This window comes from Chanodichthys erythropterus, chromosome 3 (assembly GCF_024489055.1).
Source record: "Chanodichthys erythropterus isolate Z2021 chromosome 3, ASM2448905v1, whole genome shotgun sequence".
Taxonomy (NCBI): Eukaryota; Metazoa; Chordata; class Actinopteri; order Cypriniformes; family Xenocyprididae; genus Chanodichthys; species Chanodichthys erythropterus.
In genome coordinates this window covers 27,981,742-28,000,719 of record NC_090223.1, presented here as the reverse complement: position 1 = coordinate 28,000,719, position 18,978 = coordinate 27,981,742, and the positions used below count along the sequence as shown (strand labels likewise).

The 18,978-nt window shown below is 37.7% G+C and overlaps 1 protein-coding gene across 2 annotated transcripts in view; it reads left to right on the top strand.

Annotated features, from left to right (window-relative positions):
• ppp1r9ba (protein phosphatase 1, regulatory subunit 9Ba) overlaps window positions 1–18,978 on the top strand; it is a 46,942-nt gene that overhangs the window by 24,875 nt on the left and 3,089 nt on the right. For both annotated transcript variants that reach the window (XM_067372754.1, XM_067372762.1), the window contains exons 3-10: window positions 8,240–8,372; window positions 9,415–9,535; window positions 10,702–10,806; window positions 12,140–12,275; window positions 17,060–17,203; window positions 17,854–17,907; window positions 18,024–18,253; window positions 18,421–18,517. In XM_067372754.1, the coding sequence (XP_067228855.1) occupies window positions 8,240–8,372; window positions 9,415–9,535; window positions 10,702–10,806; window positions 12,140–12,275; window positions 17,060–17,203; window positions 17,854–17,907; window positions 18,024–18,253; window positions 18,421–18,517 (1,020 nt within the window). The remainder of the gene's footprint in view (window positions 1–8,239; window positions 8,373–9,414; window positions 9,536–10,701; window positions 10,807–12,139; window positions 12,276–17,059; window positions 17,204–17,853; window positions 17,908–18,023; window positions 18,254–18,420; window positions 18,518–18,978) is intronic.

Sequence of the window (18,978 nt, the reverse complement as noted above, 5' to 3'; positions counted from 1 at the left end):
TTGACATGTCTGTGGGGGATACTGTCGACCACCCTGCAGCAGAACCTCGTGTGACTTTTCAGGGCTTTAATTATTAGGCAAACACAGGTTGCTAAGAATATTTGTCACAACCTTTCAGGACACCCCGGGGTTTCTCATGTGTGCACCGGTGTCACTTTGTATTAATGTTTGTGAGTGTGTTTGTGTCTGTGGAGTATGTATCGGTTTGCATTTAAAGACAATCTCCATGGCAACCAGGCGAGGAGTGTCAAAACAGTGCCTGGAGAGGTTGATTTTCACCATGGCTTGGAGAGAAAGGCGTTAGCACTGTTGCCTGCTCGGAGAAGAGCAAAAAATAAACTAGTGGAATACAAAAGTGCATACACACGCATTTGTGTTTCTGTTTATTGCCTGCATGTGTTGCATTGGGGTTGAATTTAGGTTTAGGGATCGGATGAGGGGTGATCTATTCTGCCACCATTGTCACTTTAAGCTAGATTGCTCCAAGTGTGTTGTTCCTGTAAGTCCCTTTGGGTAAAACATGTCGGCTACAGAAAACCAGAAAACACATACACACACACATAGAAAATAAAAAAGTAATCATTATTAAATGTAAAATTATTTCAATATAATATTAAATATAACATTAAATCTATTTTTATTTAATGTTTTGTTTTCAATTTCAGTGAATCATATATGATAAATATATATTTATTTCAGTATATATATTATGCACTTGCATATATATATTATGCACTATATACATATATTATAATTGCAGTTTTACAGTAATTTTACAGTAAATATTAACACCATAATGTCCCGTATGTGTATGGATCATTTGCCATCATTAAAACCTTACATTTTCATTATATATTTCTGCATTAGCCCTTAAAAATCCCATAGGGGTCGACCACCACTCTTTTTACATTTCTTTACATTCACACATGCACTTAAAGGTGCATTATGTAATATTTTCTGTCCGCTAGAGGTCGCTAGAGACCTATTCAAAACAAAGGCGTAGCTTGATGACGCCAAGTTTGAGTGTGGAATCTTGGGACATGTGGTCTTCACCTCACAGCCTGTGATCGGGATAGGACTCGGGAAGAAATCATGTTCATGGATGCAATTATTAGCATTTCTGTAGTATGAAGCAGAGCAGGACCGAGTGTTGTGGGAGCTGAACGAGGCCACTGGAGCGATTGCGCAACACACACCGCGAGCAGCGGGACTTTTATTATGACACAGTCACCAGCGCCGCTTCCGCTTTTCTGGTCATGAGTGTGAGGTAACGCAGCTCTGTTTATCATATTAGATACATTTGAGTGTGTTGAAAATGATGTTATAACGTTACTGTGTGCGTTCGCTCGGTAGCTGCTGAGACACTTAGAATTTTAGAATATCATATTAAATGCTGGATGGCTTGTGTTGATAAATGACATGCAATTAATTTTAAAACATATTGTATGATGGAGAAAATGCTGTATTACTGTTACTAAAAATAAAGCTGCATCTGATTATGCTATGTTAGCTACTTCACAAAATAGTGTTTTTCTCTGAGGCATGGTAAAGCATGGTACTCACATAAAATCAAGAAAATTTATTTAAACAATAAGACTAAACGTGTTGAGCTATATAACAATAATTAGTTTTCTGTCTATAAATATATCAAAACAGTTGTTCCCTTGTCTATTAAAACATGTAAATATTAAAGCGGCTTTGGTGTTTCAATGATTTCTACGAAATAAAACCGGAAGGATAACGCGGGTATGACGTAATTGACAAGCGATTCCTCACACATCCCGGAGCCTTGGTTAAAATTGCAATTTTCTCACATAGTTACAAATAGTTGCAAACTAGTACTCAAGTGAACAAAATATATAACACTGGCCTAGTGGTTTTTGGATATTTTACTGCAAAATTCTTACATATTTCACCTTTAAAAATCAACACACACACAGCTTTATATATGTACTGATGGAAAACCCACGTGTGTGGGGGGAAGGGGGTCTGCTTGAAATACCAGGACCCTCCACATCTTGGTGTGTTTAACTTTAGTGATGTGACATACAGAGAAATGAGGGTTTGTTTGTGTGTGAGGGAGGGAGGGGGAGCAGCACGCTGTAACGCTAACACACTGCACTGTCCCCCTGCATACCAGCTAGTGAGAGTTTAGAGTGTCTGAGCCAAAAACACACAGTCGAACCAGCTGCATTCCACATACACACACTGCGACTGTTTCTAGCTGTTATTAGCAGTAGTATCCGTCAGCTTGTGTAATCTATTGTTTTTGTGTCATATTCTTTACATGTTCTGTTAGTATGACAGATCTTTGAAGTACAGTGCATTGAGCAGGCTGAATTTGTTGTCATTTCTGTCTTTGATAATGAGAATAATGACAGTAAATGTGAGCCACAAGACAGTGAGCTATATAATAAGGGTTGAAAGAGACTATTTGGCACAAATGAAAATGAAGCTATGAAGGTGAGAAGTACCGTCCATTCAGTTGGTTTTAAGTGGTTTCAGTTGGACTTAGGCCACAACTAACTTTAAACCTGCTTTTTCAGTGTTTTGGATTCAGTTTTTTTGTAACACTTTACAATCAGATCTCATTGGTTAACGTTAGTTAATGCATTAAGTTTTAAAATATTTTTAATGTCATTGCATCAATTTTAATGTGGTAGAATGAAGTCTATAAAGACTATGAAGTCTCTTCTGCTCTATGGAAGGGGTTCACAGAGGATGCATGTGTTTCAGACACATCTGGCCTGTGAATTTCTGTCGTCCCTTCCAACATTCCATCTGAGAGAGATGGAGAAAGAGGTACAGAAAAGGAGACACCAAAAGAGCCCGAAAAACTTGGAGTTGGAGCTGACTTCTAGCCAATGACAACCCGCAGATGGCACTTACACTGCAGTGTTTGAATTGGCCTATAAGACATGAGTGACCCAATCTGTGTTTACTTGAATCCAGAGATCCTAGACTTCATTTTATACACGCATATACAATGATACAGGCAGTATAGACATGATTTTAGTATTGTATGCATTTGCATTTGTCCCTCCCCTCTTGTACAGCCGTCAAGAGGAATGATGGAATAAAGAAAAGAAGGAGAGGACAGAGACTGGAGGGGGAGGGAGAGAGTGAGAAAAGGGGGGGGAAATGGCACAACGATGTCATAATCACAAGCCGGGCCGTTGCCATGGAGACAGAGACATGTGAGCAGGCCGATGGCATTCACTGTGAGGGTGCTCCGACCTGCTGTTCACTTCAGCACTGAGATACACTGAATATTTTTAGAGATGGAGCGGATCTGAGGAAGGGAGGAGTGACCCAGAGGAGAGACGGAGGTGTGAGAGTGAAATGAAACGGTGATGTGGTATATTAAATCTAGCTGTGCTGGAAAAACCAGATGGTAGCTAGTTTTACATTGTTTCTAGGTGGTCTAGATGGATGGTAGACTTGGTTTCAAGCTGCTTAGAGCTGGTGACCTTGGACGAGCAATAAACCAGCTACCATTTTTCAACAACTTAAGCAGAGTTGGCCCAGTTTTTCCAGCAGGAAAGATAAAATCAAACCACACTCATGTTATGAAATATCAATGGCAACAGAATTTTAAAGGGATAGTTCACCTAAAATGAAACTTCATTCATCATGTAGTCAGTCCCTTGTCATTTTAAACCTGTATGACTTGATTTCTTGTGTGGAGTGGAAAAAGAATATTCTCTCAGGCCTTTTCCAATCTCTTCATGGTGACCATAGCTGTTAAAGCATTAGTTCAACCAAAAATGAAAATTCTGTCTTCATTTACTCATTTTGTTTAAAACCAAGTGTGCCACACAAGTCCTGAAAAGTGAAGCCAAAGCATTTCTATCGGCTCATGGTGACTGGCTGCAGTATAAGTATTAAACCCCGCCCTCTCCATGAAAAAAGGGTCCAAAAAAGCACCATAAAAGTAGTCCGTATAACTCAAGTGCTATATTGTTCTCAAGCCATATGTGCCTATTTGTGTGAGAAACAGACTCATATTGAAGATATTCACGGCTAAATCTTCCCATGCTGTGTGCAGTTAACCACTGTGACTGAATCATCTTCTTTTTCTTTTTTTTTTTCATTTATAGTTCAACTTACTGACTTTGGCATAGACAATTTATATAGACATTATATAGGCTACGTATATAAAATGACTTTTATAGTGTTTTTGAGCTCTTTTCTTTAAGATTTGTTTTTCCACAAAAGAAAAGAAGTATTAAATGAAAAACTTTTTTGGGGGATGAAATATTCCTTGAAATGAAGGGATGAAAGAATGAAATGTACCGGGTGAGTAGATGAAAAGAGGGAGATGAAATAAGAGGAAGTGAGTGGTTGTGAAAGACCCAAGCTCAGTGGGATGGGGTGGGCTGAGGAAGTTGAAAATGACTAAACAGAAATGAGAAGAAATGAGAAGCTGGGGGAAAAGTCAATGTCTGTAATTTTGCTGCATTATGTCCTCCTGTACCCAATTACTGATGTGCAGAATTTTTCCAAGAAGACAAGTTGACGGCGGCACCAATGGAGAGACAGCACCATGTTACTCGGCTACTGATGTAGATTTCCTCCATCAGCAGTTTTTGATATCAATTTTATTTCCCACTGCAGTAGGACATGGGGATAAAATGTTTTTTTTTTAAACATTTATCTGTAAAACTTTGTTTGAAATAACTATTCAGAATGATTACTTAAACCCTGTTCAGAATGAATTATTAACTTTGTTAGCTGTACAATGGTGGATAGAAGAAGGAAAAATACTCAGATTTCAACATGACTGAAACTTAAATAGAAATGTAATTGAAAATTCATTGATGAAATTATCACTCACAATAAATAATATCAATCACTTTATAAGTAATATCATTTGGGAAGGATGGCCATATATAGTATGCAGCTGTAATTTGGCTGTAAGCACTTAATATTCAATATTTTTATAAACAAATCTGATGAATATATAATTCTGTTTCCTTCTTGAATAAATCTGCATTTTTGAACAACTGGGATGAGTGAATGTTTCAGTGATTCACTCATCAAAATTCTTCTTTTGTTGTGTTTTTGAACAAATCTGTTAAATGAATGATTCAAATGAGTCACTCACTTTTGCTTGTTAGCATCAGCCTCTGGTTCAAATGAAAAAAGTCTTCTTGTTTTCTGCTCTATCCCTCTCATTGTTTTTAACATGGGGCTTTAGCAAGCTTAGATCAAACACAACTCTAAACAGGAAGCTGTTACCACAAGATTTTCAGCTGATGTACACAAGTGCTGCTTAAAGACTCATGGGTAAACTGTGGGGCTTTATATAGCATGGCACTCTGTTTCCGGAGCAAGGCTTACCGTTGTTGTTCCAACTATTATAAATGAACCCACAGTGATACACCCATTGGTTGTGTGGTTTCACGGCCCCGGTCTCTTTGGTGGAGAACATGATGCATGACTGTAGGTGTAAAAACTGCTGCTTTAGTGGCACCCAGGGCTATAGAAAAATAATCTTCAGTGAAGAAGATGACTTAAGCTCTGGACAGTTTTCCCAAAGGTGTGTAATTTCCACTAGCGGTACCAAATGAAACTGTAATAATGATTGTCTCCCATACAATCCATCTGTCTGACATTGTCAGGTTACAGTAGCATGCTTCAGTTAGCACCTGCTGGTAGATGTCATAACTATACCATCTGTACCCTGCTTCTTTCTCCATTGACAGTCATTCAAAAAATGAGTTCTTAATTTTTTGTACCAACTGCTTACAACTTCTATTTCATATGTTGTTGCCCAATCATTCGATATGCTGCAGAGAGCAGACCCTGTTGTGGTGATTGACTGATAGACAATGTATGTGTGACCAGTGTCTGAACCCAAGTCCCTTTAAGGCAGGGGTGGGGAACGTTGATCCTGGAGGGCCATTGTCCTGCAGAGTTTAGCTCCAACTCTGAAAAAAACACTTATCTGCCTGTAACTTTAGTAATCCTGAAGACCATGATTAGCTTCAGGTGTGTTTAATTAGGTTTGGAGCTAAACTCTATAGGACAATGGCCCTCCAGGATCAATGCACCCCACCCCTGCTTTAAGACAAGTCATTTCACTTGGCGGCCATCTTTGAAGTGCCTCTCGGGCAGCTCTTTCAGTCATGCAAGTACAGCTCCTATCTCATCAGATTCTCCAAAGCTGTTCACCAAGCTAACGATTACATTTTATATTTAAAATTACCAATGACGTCTGATAATAAACAATGGTCCCATAAATTTTATTTCTAAAATCATGACAACAACCCTGCATTTTTCAATGCTCGTGTACAGTCATAAGCACGAGTCTCTGACTGTTTCTGTACAAATCGGAGGTTATAACGGCAGCTGCAGTGACACAGTGATTTACCAATTGGTGATTGGCTCTTATATTTAGAAGGTGGGACTTATTTAACCATATTGCGTGATGCACTTTCTCCTATTCTGAGTAATATGAGTGCGCCGTCTCGAAGACTATAGATATAGAAAGACGGTTCACTCCTATTAGTTATAATTGGGAGAAACTGCAACACGCAACATGGGAGAATACGTCCCGCCTTCTAAGTAAAAAAGCCAATAGCCAATTGACCCTTCGCCAGGAGTTTGATTGACAAGCAATCTAACAAATCATAACGCCGAATCCACCATTTTGTCCGAAAAAGCAGTTGGGAGTTAGAAGATTAACCTCGCTGGACTTGAACTTGAAAAATGGTGTGTACTACTGACGTATTTCTGCATTTGAAAGAACTTTCTTTCTCATGTTCATTCATGTTTATTTGATGCTATAAATGAACTAGTAAGAAGAGATGATCGGTTCACGAGCCTCTTGAGCTGAGGCGCTACAGCGATCTGTCACGACACATTAAAGAGCCACAAAACGTTTTTTATTGTTCAAATTTTTTTTTTTTAAATTACACAGTTTGAAAGCTGGTTCTTTGTTTAATATAATAAGTAGCCAGCTTTGTCTTGTCTGTCGACGTGTTGCCTGTGTCGTCTTTGCTCCACAATGTATTTTTGTTGGACAAAGCAAAGCAACAATAACTAAGGGGGGCTGGTCTTTGCGAAGGGTCAATTGATGAAGTCATTGTGTCACTGAAGCTGCCGTTAGAAGCTCCGGTTCCCATAGAAAGCTGAGACTCGTGTTTAGGATTGCACATGCGCATTGGCTCATCTAGCCTGAAAAATAACGCTATTTGAGCATAAGAAACAACATTAATGGGACAGTTCATGTCAGATTTTGTCGCTGATTTGCAATATGTTATTTAATTGTGAGTTTGGCAAGCAGTTTTTGAGATTTCAGGATTCCTCCATTCAAATAGATAGGACTTGGATGCCCGAAATAGCTGCCCGGAGGCGTTGCAAATATGGCCACAGAGTCAACAGACTTTCCTTGAAAGGGACTTTGACCGTCTTTGTATATCTAAAGTCTCCAGACAGACCTGAGTCACATGTTCTGGGGATGCCCCAGGTTAACTAAATTTTGGTCAGACATTTTCAGAACATTTTCATTTATATGCAAGAAAGATCTTGATCCGAATCCTCTGTCTTCCATCTTTGGTGTAGTGCCAGAAGAAATGCAACTAACCACTAATCAATAGATTAGAGCTCATCAATCAACAGAATAGAGCTCATTGCATTCTCCACATTATTGCTAGACGCCTGATTCTTCTCAGTTGGAAAAAGGCAATGCCCCTGTGGCAAGCAGGGCAGGCGAGAGCCGTGAGGGAACGGCGCGAGGCCGGTGACGCAAGAGATAATGAGCTCCACCTGCGAGGCACACTGGCCTTGAGTCTCTCACGAAGGAGCTTCGGAAGCATAAAAGGAGGAGCGACGACAGTGAAGGACGAGAGAGGACCAGGCCTGGATATTATTTTATGTTTTATTATGTTTGTGTGGCATTACTTGTATGTGTTTATTTTGAATTAAAGTTATGTTTAACGTTCGCTGGTTCCCGCCTCCTTATCTACGAACTTTGTTACAGCCCCCATCTCATAAACACTGGGTGAAAGAGGTGATGTCATATCTCAAATTTGAGCACCTTAAATATACTATCCGAGGCTCCTCTGGAAAGTTTTATGCGGTTTGGCAGCCCCATTAGGGGGGGAATAGTATACTTACTACTTATACTTACTGAATGTCTTACAACATCTCTTGCAGAAAGAAGCAAAAATAAAATGTTTGCTGTTTTGCTTAACTGTACTCTACTCAAGCTTTGTGACTTTTGTTTTCCCAGGTTTTCACAACATACTCGAATGAGGACTACGACAGACGCAATGATGAGGTTGACCCCATGGCGGCTTCAGCCGAGTATGAGCTGGAGAAGAGGGTGGAGAGATTGGACCTATTCCCCGTCGAGCTGGAAAAAGGTACGTGACCCGCCGTGTGTGTTTTTAGAGCCTGTGGTATGTTGTCTTAAGGGTCCTTAACTTCCTGTTTCTAAACAAACTGACTGAAGCAGCTTGTTTTGGTCTGTATAGTAAGCAGCTTTTGCTGATTAGATAGTTTGCGGGGTCGAGTCCTCTCTCTGAAGTGTTTACCATAGCTACCGTACATGAAATAACACAGCATAGATATAGAGGAGTTGTGTTCAGCAGTGTAGTTTTTATATTGCAATGGTAAAATTAAAGCTACAATCAATCTGGACTAAGTGATTATGAACAAGATCATTCAAAGAGGATTATATGAAGTGTTTATAATTGCTAAATAATTATAATCTCAAAATCTGGTCAAATGATTTACAGTCACAGGATTAGTCACATACTGATTCCAACGCATTATCTCAGTATTTAGTTATTGGCGTCTAAAAGCCTTAAACCTCTCTAAAGTGCCCATTTACGATTTAAAGCGTTATTTTAGTATATTTTACTATTATTTATGTACTATTATAATATTTATTAATATTTTTTTGAATTGCCATTTATATTTTCAGTTTTAGTTTAATATTTTTAATAATTTTAATATATCTATATAGTTTTAATTTAGCAACATTTCTAATTTTTGTTTTTATATTATTTTAGCTTTATTTTAATTGCTAAACGCTTTTAGTTTTAGTCTTTATTTTTAGTTAGCAACACTGATTTAAAGATTGTTTTGCTATATTGATCATATGACTTATTAGGTAAATAACTAAATCAGTCATTTCCGCAGCATTGCAGCCTGTAGACTTTATGTCTTCCTGCTTAAAAGATTTCTGTCATTATTTACTCACTATTACTCACTAAAGTAGTTCATGTGACTCATCTGCTATATTCCACATCTTCAGAAATGGTGCATTGAATTTGTATGAAGAACTGGCTGAAATGTAATTGTTATTCACAAAAAAATTCAGCATTATTAAAACTTGGTGTTGTGTTCATTTACAAGACATGTGAACTAGTCATGATTAACACTGTGATTCCTTCCGGTCAGATAAAGATGGATTGGGAATCAGCATCATCGGGATGGGTGCCGGTGCAGACATGGGCCTAGAAAAGCTTGGAATCTTCGTCAAGACGGTGACGGAAGGAGGAGCTGCCCACCGAGACGGAAGGTCAGTAGGAGATTTCTGGACACGAGTGGGATTTATATGGATTTAAGCGAATATGAAGAGTGAAAAGAGAGTGGAATTCCTTTACCTTCTGTCCATCTGTACTACCAGGACATCTGTTTTCATCAGTTCCGTCTGCAAATTGGATTAAACGCCAAAGTCACATAGGAATCGTTAGACATGCACTGGAAACTGTGATGCTGATGCTTTTAGACTGATATGAGACCACATTTATGTTTTTGTCAAAAAAATACAGTAGTGTCCATAATCGTCCATGGTTTTGTTATTTTATAAAACGGAAGTTCATCATGCTTGACTGAGAATTCAGTCAACACACATGCATGAAGGGGAAGGATGGTGCAGTTTTTTTATCTATATTCTGTAGAATCTGATCTTGCAAAGGCGTGTGGGCTTTTCAGACCCTGAAGTGAGTCATTGAGGTCATGGAGAAGCTACTTCTACCCATCAAGCTCAAGAGGTTTATAAAAAAAAACAGCAATTCAGTCTAGAGAAGCCCACTTTTGCTCATGACGATCCTTCAGATCACAGGAGATTCAGCGAGTGTTATGATTCTTAATAAAAATTCAAAACGTTAGTTATTTCTCTCCGGTCTTGAGTCAGTGGGTTCATGGTGCATTGCAGTGGCTTTCTTCTCATTTTGCCATGACGGTTAGAAACCTAGAAGCCACAGGAGACGTACAAATCTAATGAGCCAATGCTATCTGCATGTGTCTTTCCAAGCACCTAGATATTGAATGGGACCGACTTTAGCACTCAAAAGTGACCTCATCCTCACTTTCTGGCACCTGATTGGTTCTTCTGCTGTCAATCAAACTTACGAGTGCCCTGACAAACAGGCTGCTATGGGCCGTTTTGGACGGGGTTGGATAGTTTGACATGTTTTGTGACTGTGAGTGTCGATCGATCATTTTAACGGCCTGAAAAACAAGAAGTGGTTTAGTTAAGTGGGGCACTGATTCACTGCTGCTTTTGGTCAGTTTTCAGGTCTATTTCAGACCGCATAAATTACTCTTTTGGCAATGTCAGTTTCTTTACACATAGAGTGATGAGATTGATCAGGAACTTGGCCCAAGATATAGGACCAGCCATTTTACCGATGCACTTTTGTCTCCCTGAGCTGTTATCTTGGTTCTCTTTCCCTTCGGTAGGATCCAGGTGAATGACTTGATTGTGGAGGTGGACGGAACCAGTCTGGTGGGTGTGACCCAGAATTTCGCTGCATCTGTCCTCAGGAACACCAGCGGCACTGTCAAGTAAGGAAATAAAACGACATTTGCATAGCGACTTCATTTGAGATCAAATTCGTAATTTAAGGTTTAGTCAGGTCAGATTAAAAAAAAATCAGTAGTAGTTTGAAATATTATTACAATTGAAAATATTTGTTATACAGTATAAAATGCATTGCGGCCTATGGAAAGTCCCCACAATTCACAAAAACAAACACGTGTGTGTGTGTGTGTGTGTGTGTGATTTAGCCCTCTGATGTCAAATCTGAATTGTCAGCATCATTACTACAGTCTTCAGTGTCACATGATCCTTCAGAAATCATTCTGATATGATGATTTGCTGCTCAAGAAACATTTATTATTATTATCAATGTTGAAAACAGTTGTGCTCCTTCATATTTTTTGGAAACTAATGCATTTCATCTGGATTTTTTGATGACTAAAAAGTTAAAAAGAAAAATGTATTTGAAACAGATTTTTGTAACGATGTCAAAAAGTCTTTACTATTACTTCTGATCAATTTGTTGTGTCCTTGTAAATAAAAGTATTAATTTATTTTTTATTTTTTTAAAAAAGAAAAGAAATCTAGCTGAAACTTTAGTTGTGTTAGTAAGTAAAAATGATTAAATTTTCAAAACAATCCTAATCCCTCCCCCCTTATCCAAACCAATATAGATTATTGTAGTATGATATTTAAAACTCAGTGAATGATTTCCACTGCCTCAGTTCAAACTTTCATTGTACATGTGTTAGTGCTGAAATTTCACATAGACCTCAGGCTTTAGTGTATTAGAACTTAATTTCCCTCTAGTTAATCCAGCATTATCTTGTCTCTTTTGTCAGATACTCACTGACTCACTATTATCTCTAACATTGCCCTTATAATGTAGTGTATCAACTAGATACACTGCGGTTGTATCGACAATCAAGTTGAGGGATTGGGTAGTTGTGGCAGTTCAAACAAGCTCACGCATCTGCGTCCTGTTTTCTCTTAATCTGTCCTGGCTCGGCGTGGATGGTCTGTGATTGTAGTGCAGGGAAATGGAAAATGTGATTAATAGAAGAGGCTTAAGCCCAGTGGGAGAGAACGTGTTTAATAATAACTATTATTTTTGTGGAATACCTCAGCACAGAGGCGACTGACAATCAGTCGCTTTTAAATAGGATACAGTTGAAGGCATACATCAGGATGGTGATGTTTTTGAGGGCCTTTCAGGCTTTATAATGCAGGTCTGTAAATCTGTATGCAGTATATTTTCACAGTATATTAAGCATCACCCCCTCAAAACAGTACAGCAATGGCAGCTAGTTCACTAGGTCATATTTATGCTCACCTGATTGGCTGGTGTTTGTGTTGCAGGTTTGTGATTGGCCGAGAGAAGCCGGGGGAACAGAGTGAGGTGGCCCAGCTGATCCAGCAGACACTGGAACAGGAGAGATGGCAGAGAGAAATGATGGAGCAACGCTACAACCCCTACATGGAAGAGGACGAAGAGGTAATACCAAAGACTATAGAATAACACAAGACGTGTCACGTATTGTTTTGAATGGGAGAAAGTGTAACGCGCAATATGGCGGAATAAGTCCCGCCTTCTAAAAAATAAGAGCCAATCACCGACTGGTAAAGTCATCGCGTCACTGCAGCGGCCGTTAGAAGCACTGGTTTCTATAGAAACAGTCAGACGCGCGCCTCCGAAACGAGGCATAGGAGACACGCATTTACGTCTGCGCATGCACATTAGCTTGATCCAGCCTGAAAAATACCGGGGGTTTTTGTCATGATTCGAGCATTTGGAAAACAAATTATGAGACAGTTGTTGTTTGATTTGATTGGTGATTTCAAATATGAAATTTAATCGTAAGGTTGTTGAACAGTTTTGGAGAATTTGATGTTTCCCCATTCAAAGAGATAGGAGTTTCAAAGATGGCCGCCGAGTGAAATGACTTGTCTTAAAGGGACTTTGGTAAAACTTCATAGCAAACGCAGTGGAGCCTTTAACAGTCAGCTTTTTCAATTTGTCACTAATGCAGATTGAGTAGAAGTCACGTTTTGGAATTTTTTTTTCTTTTTTTCAAAAACCTAACTATCACTATTTATTTCACAGTTATAGTTTGATAGTTCAGTGTTTGAAAATGAAGAATCAAGACAGTCAAAAATATAAGTAGTGTAATTTTATACTTGTAAAATAAAGTGAGATGTTACAACAGTAATATTTCTAATTTTTGTAATTTTTGTAATTTTTATATTTTTATTTATTAATAACTAATAATTATTATTATTATAATTATTTTATAGCCATATTGATATATAATCACAAAATTTTGTCTTAATTGTGCAGCCCTACAAACAAGCACAGCAAACCTTGATTTTTTTTTAAATCACAATTTTTATCCGAAAAATCGCAATTTGTTTTTTCCCCAAATAGTGCAGCCTACTTTCTATTTTCAAACATGTTTCTCAAATGCTTCACCATTAGAATGTTTTAAATCAACCTTTTAATTGCAAGTATTTCATTATATTATAGTAGATATTTTGCCAGTGACTGTAAAACAAACAAGCATGTTTTTATTATATAAGCTTGTCTTTTTTTTTTTTTCGTGCACACCCCTATAAAAAAATAAAAATTGTTTACATATACAAACATGTTGAATAAAATTATTTTTAGATATTTGTGGGTGTTATAGAATATCTAGTAAATCTATTATTTTGCCTCCAGTTGAGTGGCACCCCTATGCATTGCATATGATACTCCTTTTTTGTGCCTCAGATTTCATAAATTAGACTGGAAATCCCAGTCGGTGTGTGTCATACTTTTATGTAACATTTGCTGATGGCACTGACGGTCTGAGGCTTTCTTATTGAATGCGGACACAAGATTACTGTAGAACTGTCTTCGTCACAGCCTTGTCAGCTGCCATCTGTTTCTCAACATATTGGGATGAGTGGGGTTTTGGAGACTCAGTTTGTATTTGTCTTGAACTTTAAACAACCACATTGAAGTTTGTAATTTATTCTGTAAAACTTCATATTCACAAGTAAATAGTGGGTGGAAAGGAGAAACCTGAAAGGAGAAACCTTCCATTTTAAGAAAGGCTTAAAGCTGCAGTCCGTAACTTTTTTTGGTTAAACATTATCCAGAATCAAATTTTGAGCAAGTACATAACCAGCCAGTGTTCAAAACTCCTCAGTGTTCAAATCTCCTTACTTTAGCCCTATTCACAACAGTAAGCTTGTAATATTGTTTCACAATAAAATCGGTATTGGTGGGTTTTCACAGGAAATTTGAGCATGCAGCCGTTCGTCTTTGTGTCATTACATCACGTCTCTAAAGAAGGAGTCCAGTGTAGTAGCAGTCTAGTAGCTATATGTCATGTGAGGATGCTGCTTGCAGCGGCACATTTATAGCCTTTTTTCACGGCAGCTGGAATAATTAAACTTATTATTTTGATGGCGGATTTTAATCCAGAAAGGTCCAAATGACAATCATCAGTGACAACTGGAGATTCACCCGTAGTCAAAAGCAAAAGACTTCGGACTGCGGAGTGGATACAGAAATTGAAATCCACAGGTAACGCTAATACACACTAAATACACAGTCATGCAAAGCTGATGTTGTTAACAATAACAATTTGAGAACAAAGTATAACAGTAATAATACCTTGCACGGTTTGATATAATCCAAGCTAAGCGATCGTTAGATTTAATCACCATTGGCAATGCGATTTATTGTAATGCTTTTATTCTCAGTTGGTCAGAGCTAAAGTGGCAGACATGTTACTTACTTGTTCAGGTGACATTTTCTGGTGAAAATTCTTATTTTGGTGATACTTCCAAGACTACAATCTGTGATTCTGCAGTACAGTATCCACAAACAAGTAAACATTAGATTCATCCGCACTGAGGAGCCGTGCCGATGCACAACCCACGTAAAGATGATAACTCCGCAAATAACTGCAATTGCAGGTTTCAAACAGAGATGGCGACAGAGGCAAAACTTACAGACTGCAGCTTTAACACAACAAATACTGTAAATATTACACACATTCAGTGAAAGCTAGTAAGAAGATGAAGAGTCAAGTGACTAATTTCAGACAGTTTGTTTTTACTTCAAAAACTATAATCATATAAATGTAGTTTTCTGCAACAGCATCATGTTTTTCCATCTCTAACATATAATTTTCACTTGAGTATGTGACAGATTTATGGGGAAATGGTATTTTACCTTGTTCTTGGCAATGCATCAACACACCTGAGGTATTCAGTTTTTATGACATGTTTGAAATGCTCAAAACATTTCTTTTTTTCAACAGCTAATACATTCTAATTGCATTCATCTTGCTGTACTCCTTCATGACAGGTTATTAGAAGTGATTTTAGTTGAATGCAGTGGAAGAAAGGGGATGTCAACATTCCTTCATCAAGACACTCTTTCAGGAATCATGAAATAACAATAATTAGCTCTGTTTTGAAGAGCTGCATTCATTGCTTTAACACGTTCAACCTGTACATCCTGTACATGTCTCATAATTGTCTTTCACACCTGCCCACATTGCCATGGTGTGAAGGAAACTGATTATGAATTCAGATGTTAAAGATTCACAGTTCTCGCATTTGATATTCTTGGAGATCTTGGGCAGGGCAAAATTCCACCACAGTGCGTCTCGCAGCTTCTTTTGCCAACTCAGTGCCCTCTCAGCGTGTTCTCCTCCGCAACACTGAGCGCACGTCATTCTGATGTTGTCTTAATGTTTGAGAAGTGCCGAAACAGACAGTTTGTCTGCTGCCTCACCCACATGGCGGAGTTCAAACCGACACATGAACCCAGGGAGACCGAATGACAAACTGGGCTCACCGACACTTACACATTTGTATTATTTATTGGATTAAAAGAAAATACATATTTAATACAAGGGCATTAAAATCATTTAAATTAATAAACATTATTGTATTTATTATAAATGTATTTAACTATTTGTAGTAAATTAAGTTAAATCATAAATTTCTTAAGTCTAAACATGTAATTTGAGAAAACTGAAACTTGTTTTTCAAATAAATGTTGATTTTAAACATATGAAGACTTCAGATGCAAAAACCTCAAAGTCCGTCTGACATTTTTCTTTAAATGAGTTTTTTTCTTAGACAATGTTTAGGTTCAGACATTTCACTTTAATGGCAGTGAAAAGGGTATAGTCAGCCTCTGAAATGCCTTCTTTTCAAAAATGTCACTGATAAGAGTAAAATTAAAAACACAAAAATGCTCATTTAAAAGAACAATGTCAAGATGGTTTTTGCATTTGAAGTCTTCACATATATATATATATATATATATATATATATATATATATATATATATATATATATATATATATATATAGTCCTATCAGTGATATGTGACAATTAAATGAAAACTAATTATTAAGCATGTGTGATTTCAAGTGTATATAGCACTTACTAACCTATAAAATAAGACAGATTATAAAGGTCATTATTAACAAGGACAAAACGTTACATAAGAGGAACTGAGATGTTCACCAAGCATTTCTGTCATATGTGTCGTGAACTGTGGCTGTTTGCCTGATAAGAGTTTACACTGTTCACTCATCCAGACAGGAAGTCATTGTGCGAGAGCCTGCTCATGTCCTAACTTGCAGGGGAAATCCATTGTTAAAAGGATGTTTGTAATAGTGGTGTATTTGCAGTGGCTTTTAGGGAGTATTGGGTATACGACAGGTCAGAGCAATTGCAGTTTTGGGAAGTGGAGAACAGGCTGGTTGTTTTATTTCAGATGTGTTGGGGCATGCAGTTTCTCAGGAATACACATGAGACTTTGTTTTTGCGTGTGTCTATGTTTATTTAAGATATTCACCAAGGTCTTGACAGCTCCCAAATCACCTCAAATGTGGCACATCAATGTATCAAGTGGTTGCAGTTCTTTCAATTTATTTTTATCTGGCTTTACTTCATCTTCCTGCAGCTGCACAGTCAATTCAAAATGGTGGTTGGCCAGTCAGGTTTTTTTTTTTTACAGTGTCCTGGCATGCATTTTCCCCTTGATCCAATCGGTTGCTGCCTAGCTTAACTCTGACATCTAGTGGTTAATGTTATTAACACACTGATCAGACCATTACATACCCAAAGTCCTATACCTAAACTTCTTTTGCTTCAAAATCCGTAAAAATAAGATTAATATCAAATATACAAATCTCAGTTGCACTAAAAAAGGCATGTGTCTCAATGTATTTATTTTTTTGCCTCTCTCTATTTCTTGTCCATGTTCAGACAGGTGAATATGCCACAGATGAAGAAGAAGAGATGAGCCCCATGTTTCCTAATGCTATCGAGGTGTTTGACCTGGCAGAGAATGAAGACATGCTTTCTCCTGTGGAGATGGACCCAGAGAAACTTGCTCACAAGTTTAAGGAGGTCAGTAGAACACACAAGATATCTATCTATCTATCTATCTATCTATCTATCTATCTATCTATCTATCTATCTATCTATCTATCTATCTATCTATCTATCTATCTATCTATCTATCTATCTATCTATCTGTCTATCTGTCTGTCTAAATGTTGATATAAATCAGCAATCAATATTTTTATTGTAATCAATAAGCAATAAGATGCACATTTTATATATATATCGGATCAGATCGGATATTTTACTTGTTAATAAAAAAATGCATTCACACTTAAAATTCTAATCGTTCTAATAATTCTAAATTTGAGATTAAGTAAATTCAGATGGCAAAATGTTATGAACAGATGAAAAGATGGATAACTTATTTAAAAAAAGAATCTAAAATTAAAAATAAAAGGCCTAAAATTATCTGTTCCTTCCTTTTTCTTTTTCTTTTTTTTTTTTTTTTTTAAATATTAATATTGGTTTATATCATTATGGTCACCAGTATTGTACATCACTAAAATACACCTTAAAAGTGGCAAAATATATAATTATAAAATTTCAGTTTCAATTGAATAGTTTTGTAGACATATATCTGTAAGATATGAAATCAATAATCAAGAAGAATGTACATTAACGCTTCAGTACCCTCTCCATCTCTGTGTCTCCAGCTCCAGATTAAACACGCTGTGACCCAGGCTGAGATCCAGCAGCTCAAGAGGAAGGTATGACTTGTTTGCTTGCTTTAGATTTAAGGTTTCAGAATAATAAACATTTGTAAGCGATCTTTAAACAACCTTTGTTTACCCTTGTGACAAGATCTCTGTCTCTCTGTCTCTAGCTGGCTCACGCTGAGCAGGATAAGCTGCGCTGGCGGATGGAGAGGGCTCAGTTGGAGCAGACGGTGAGAGAGAATAAGGAGCGGATGGAGAAGTTGGAGGGCTATTGGATGGAGGCTCAGAGCTTGTGCCAAGCAGTGGATGAACACCTGAAAGAGACGCAGGCGCAGTACCAGGCGTTGGAGCGCAAGTACAGCAAAGCCAAACGCCTCATCAAAGAGTACCAGCAGAAGTGAGTGCAGGGGAATTGTGGATAATAAAGAGTCAGACTCAATATAATGACTTTAACCAGGATTACAAAACAAAATAAGCATGTATCATGGGGTTTGTGATTGAAGGATTTAGACAAAACTTCGAAAGGGTTTAAACTGTGTTGTGTATATGTGTGTCCTAATGCAGAGAGATTGAGTATTTGAAGAAGGAGACTGCGCAGCGCAGAGCACAAGAGGAGTCAGAGGCCAGCCACAAGGTGGAGACAGAAAATCTCCAGGAGAAGGTGCGTTTGGAAATAAATTTGCAGTTTATTCTCATTCACTTATGCATATGCTATGTTTGCATGCACCAAGTTTTTTTTTTTTTGAGAGAGAGAAATGTTTACCTTTATTCAGCACACATTAAATAATCAAAATTGATAGTAAACCTTTCATAATGTTACAAAAGATTTCTATTTTTGAACTTTCGGTTCATCAAAGAATCCTGAAAAAAAATGTATCGCAGTTTCTACAACAACAAAAAAAAAAATGTAAACAGCACAACTTTTATCAGTAATGATAATTAAAAGAAGAAATGTTTCTGGAGCATCATCATATTAGAATGATTTCTGATCATGATCATGTGACACTGGAGACTGGAGTAATGATGCTAAAAAAAATCAGCTTTGACATCAGGCCCGGCGTCAAGGGGGGGCTTGGGGGGGCTTAGCCCACCCTGCGATGATCTCAAGCCCCTCCTTTCCAA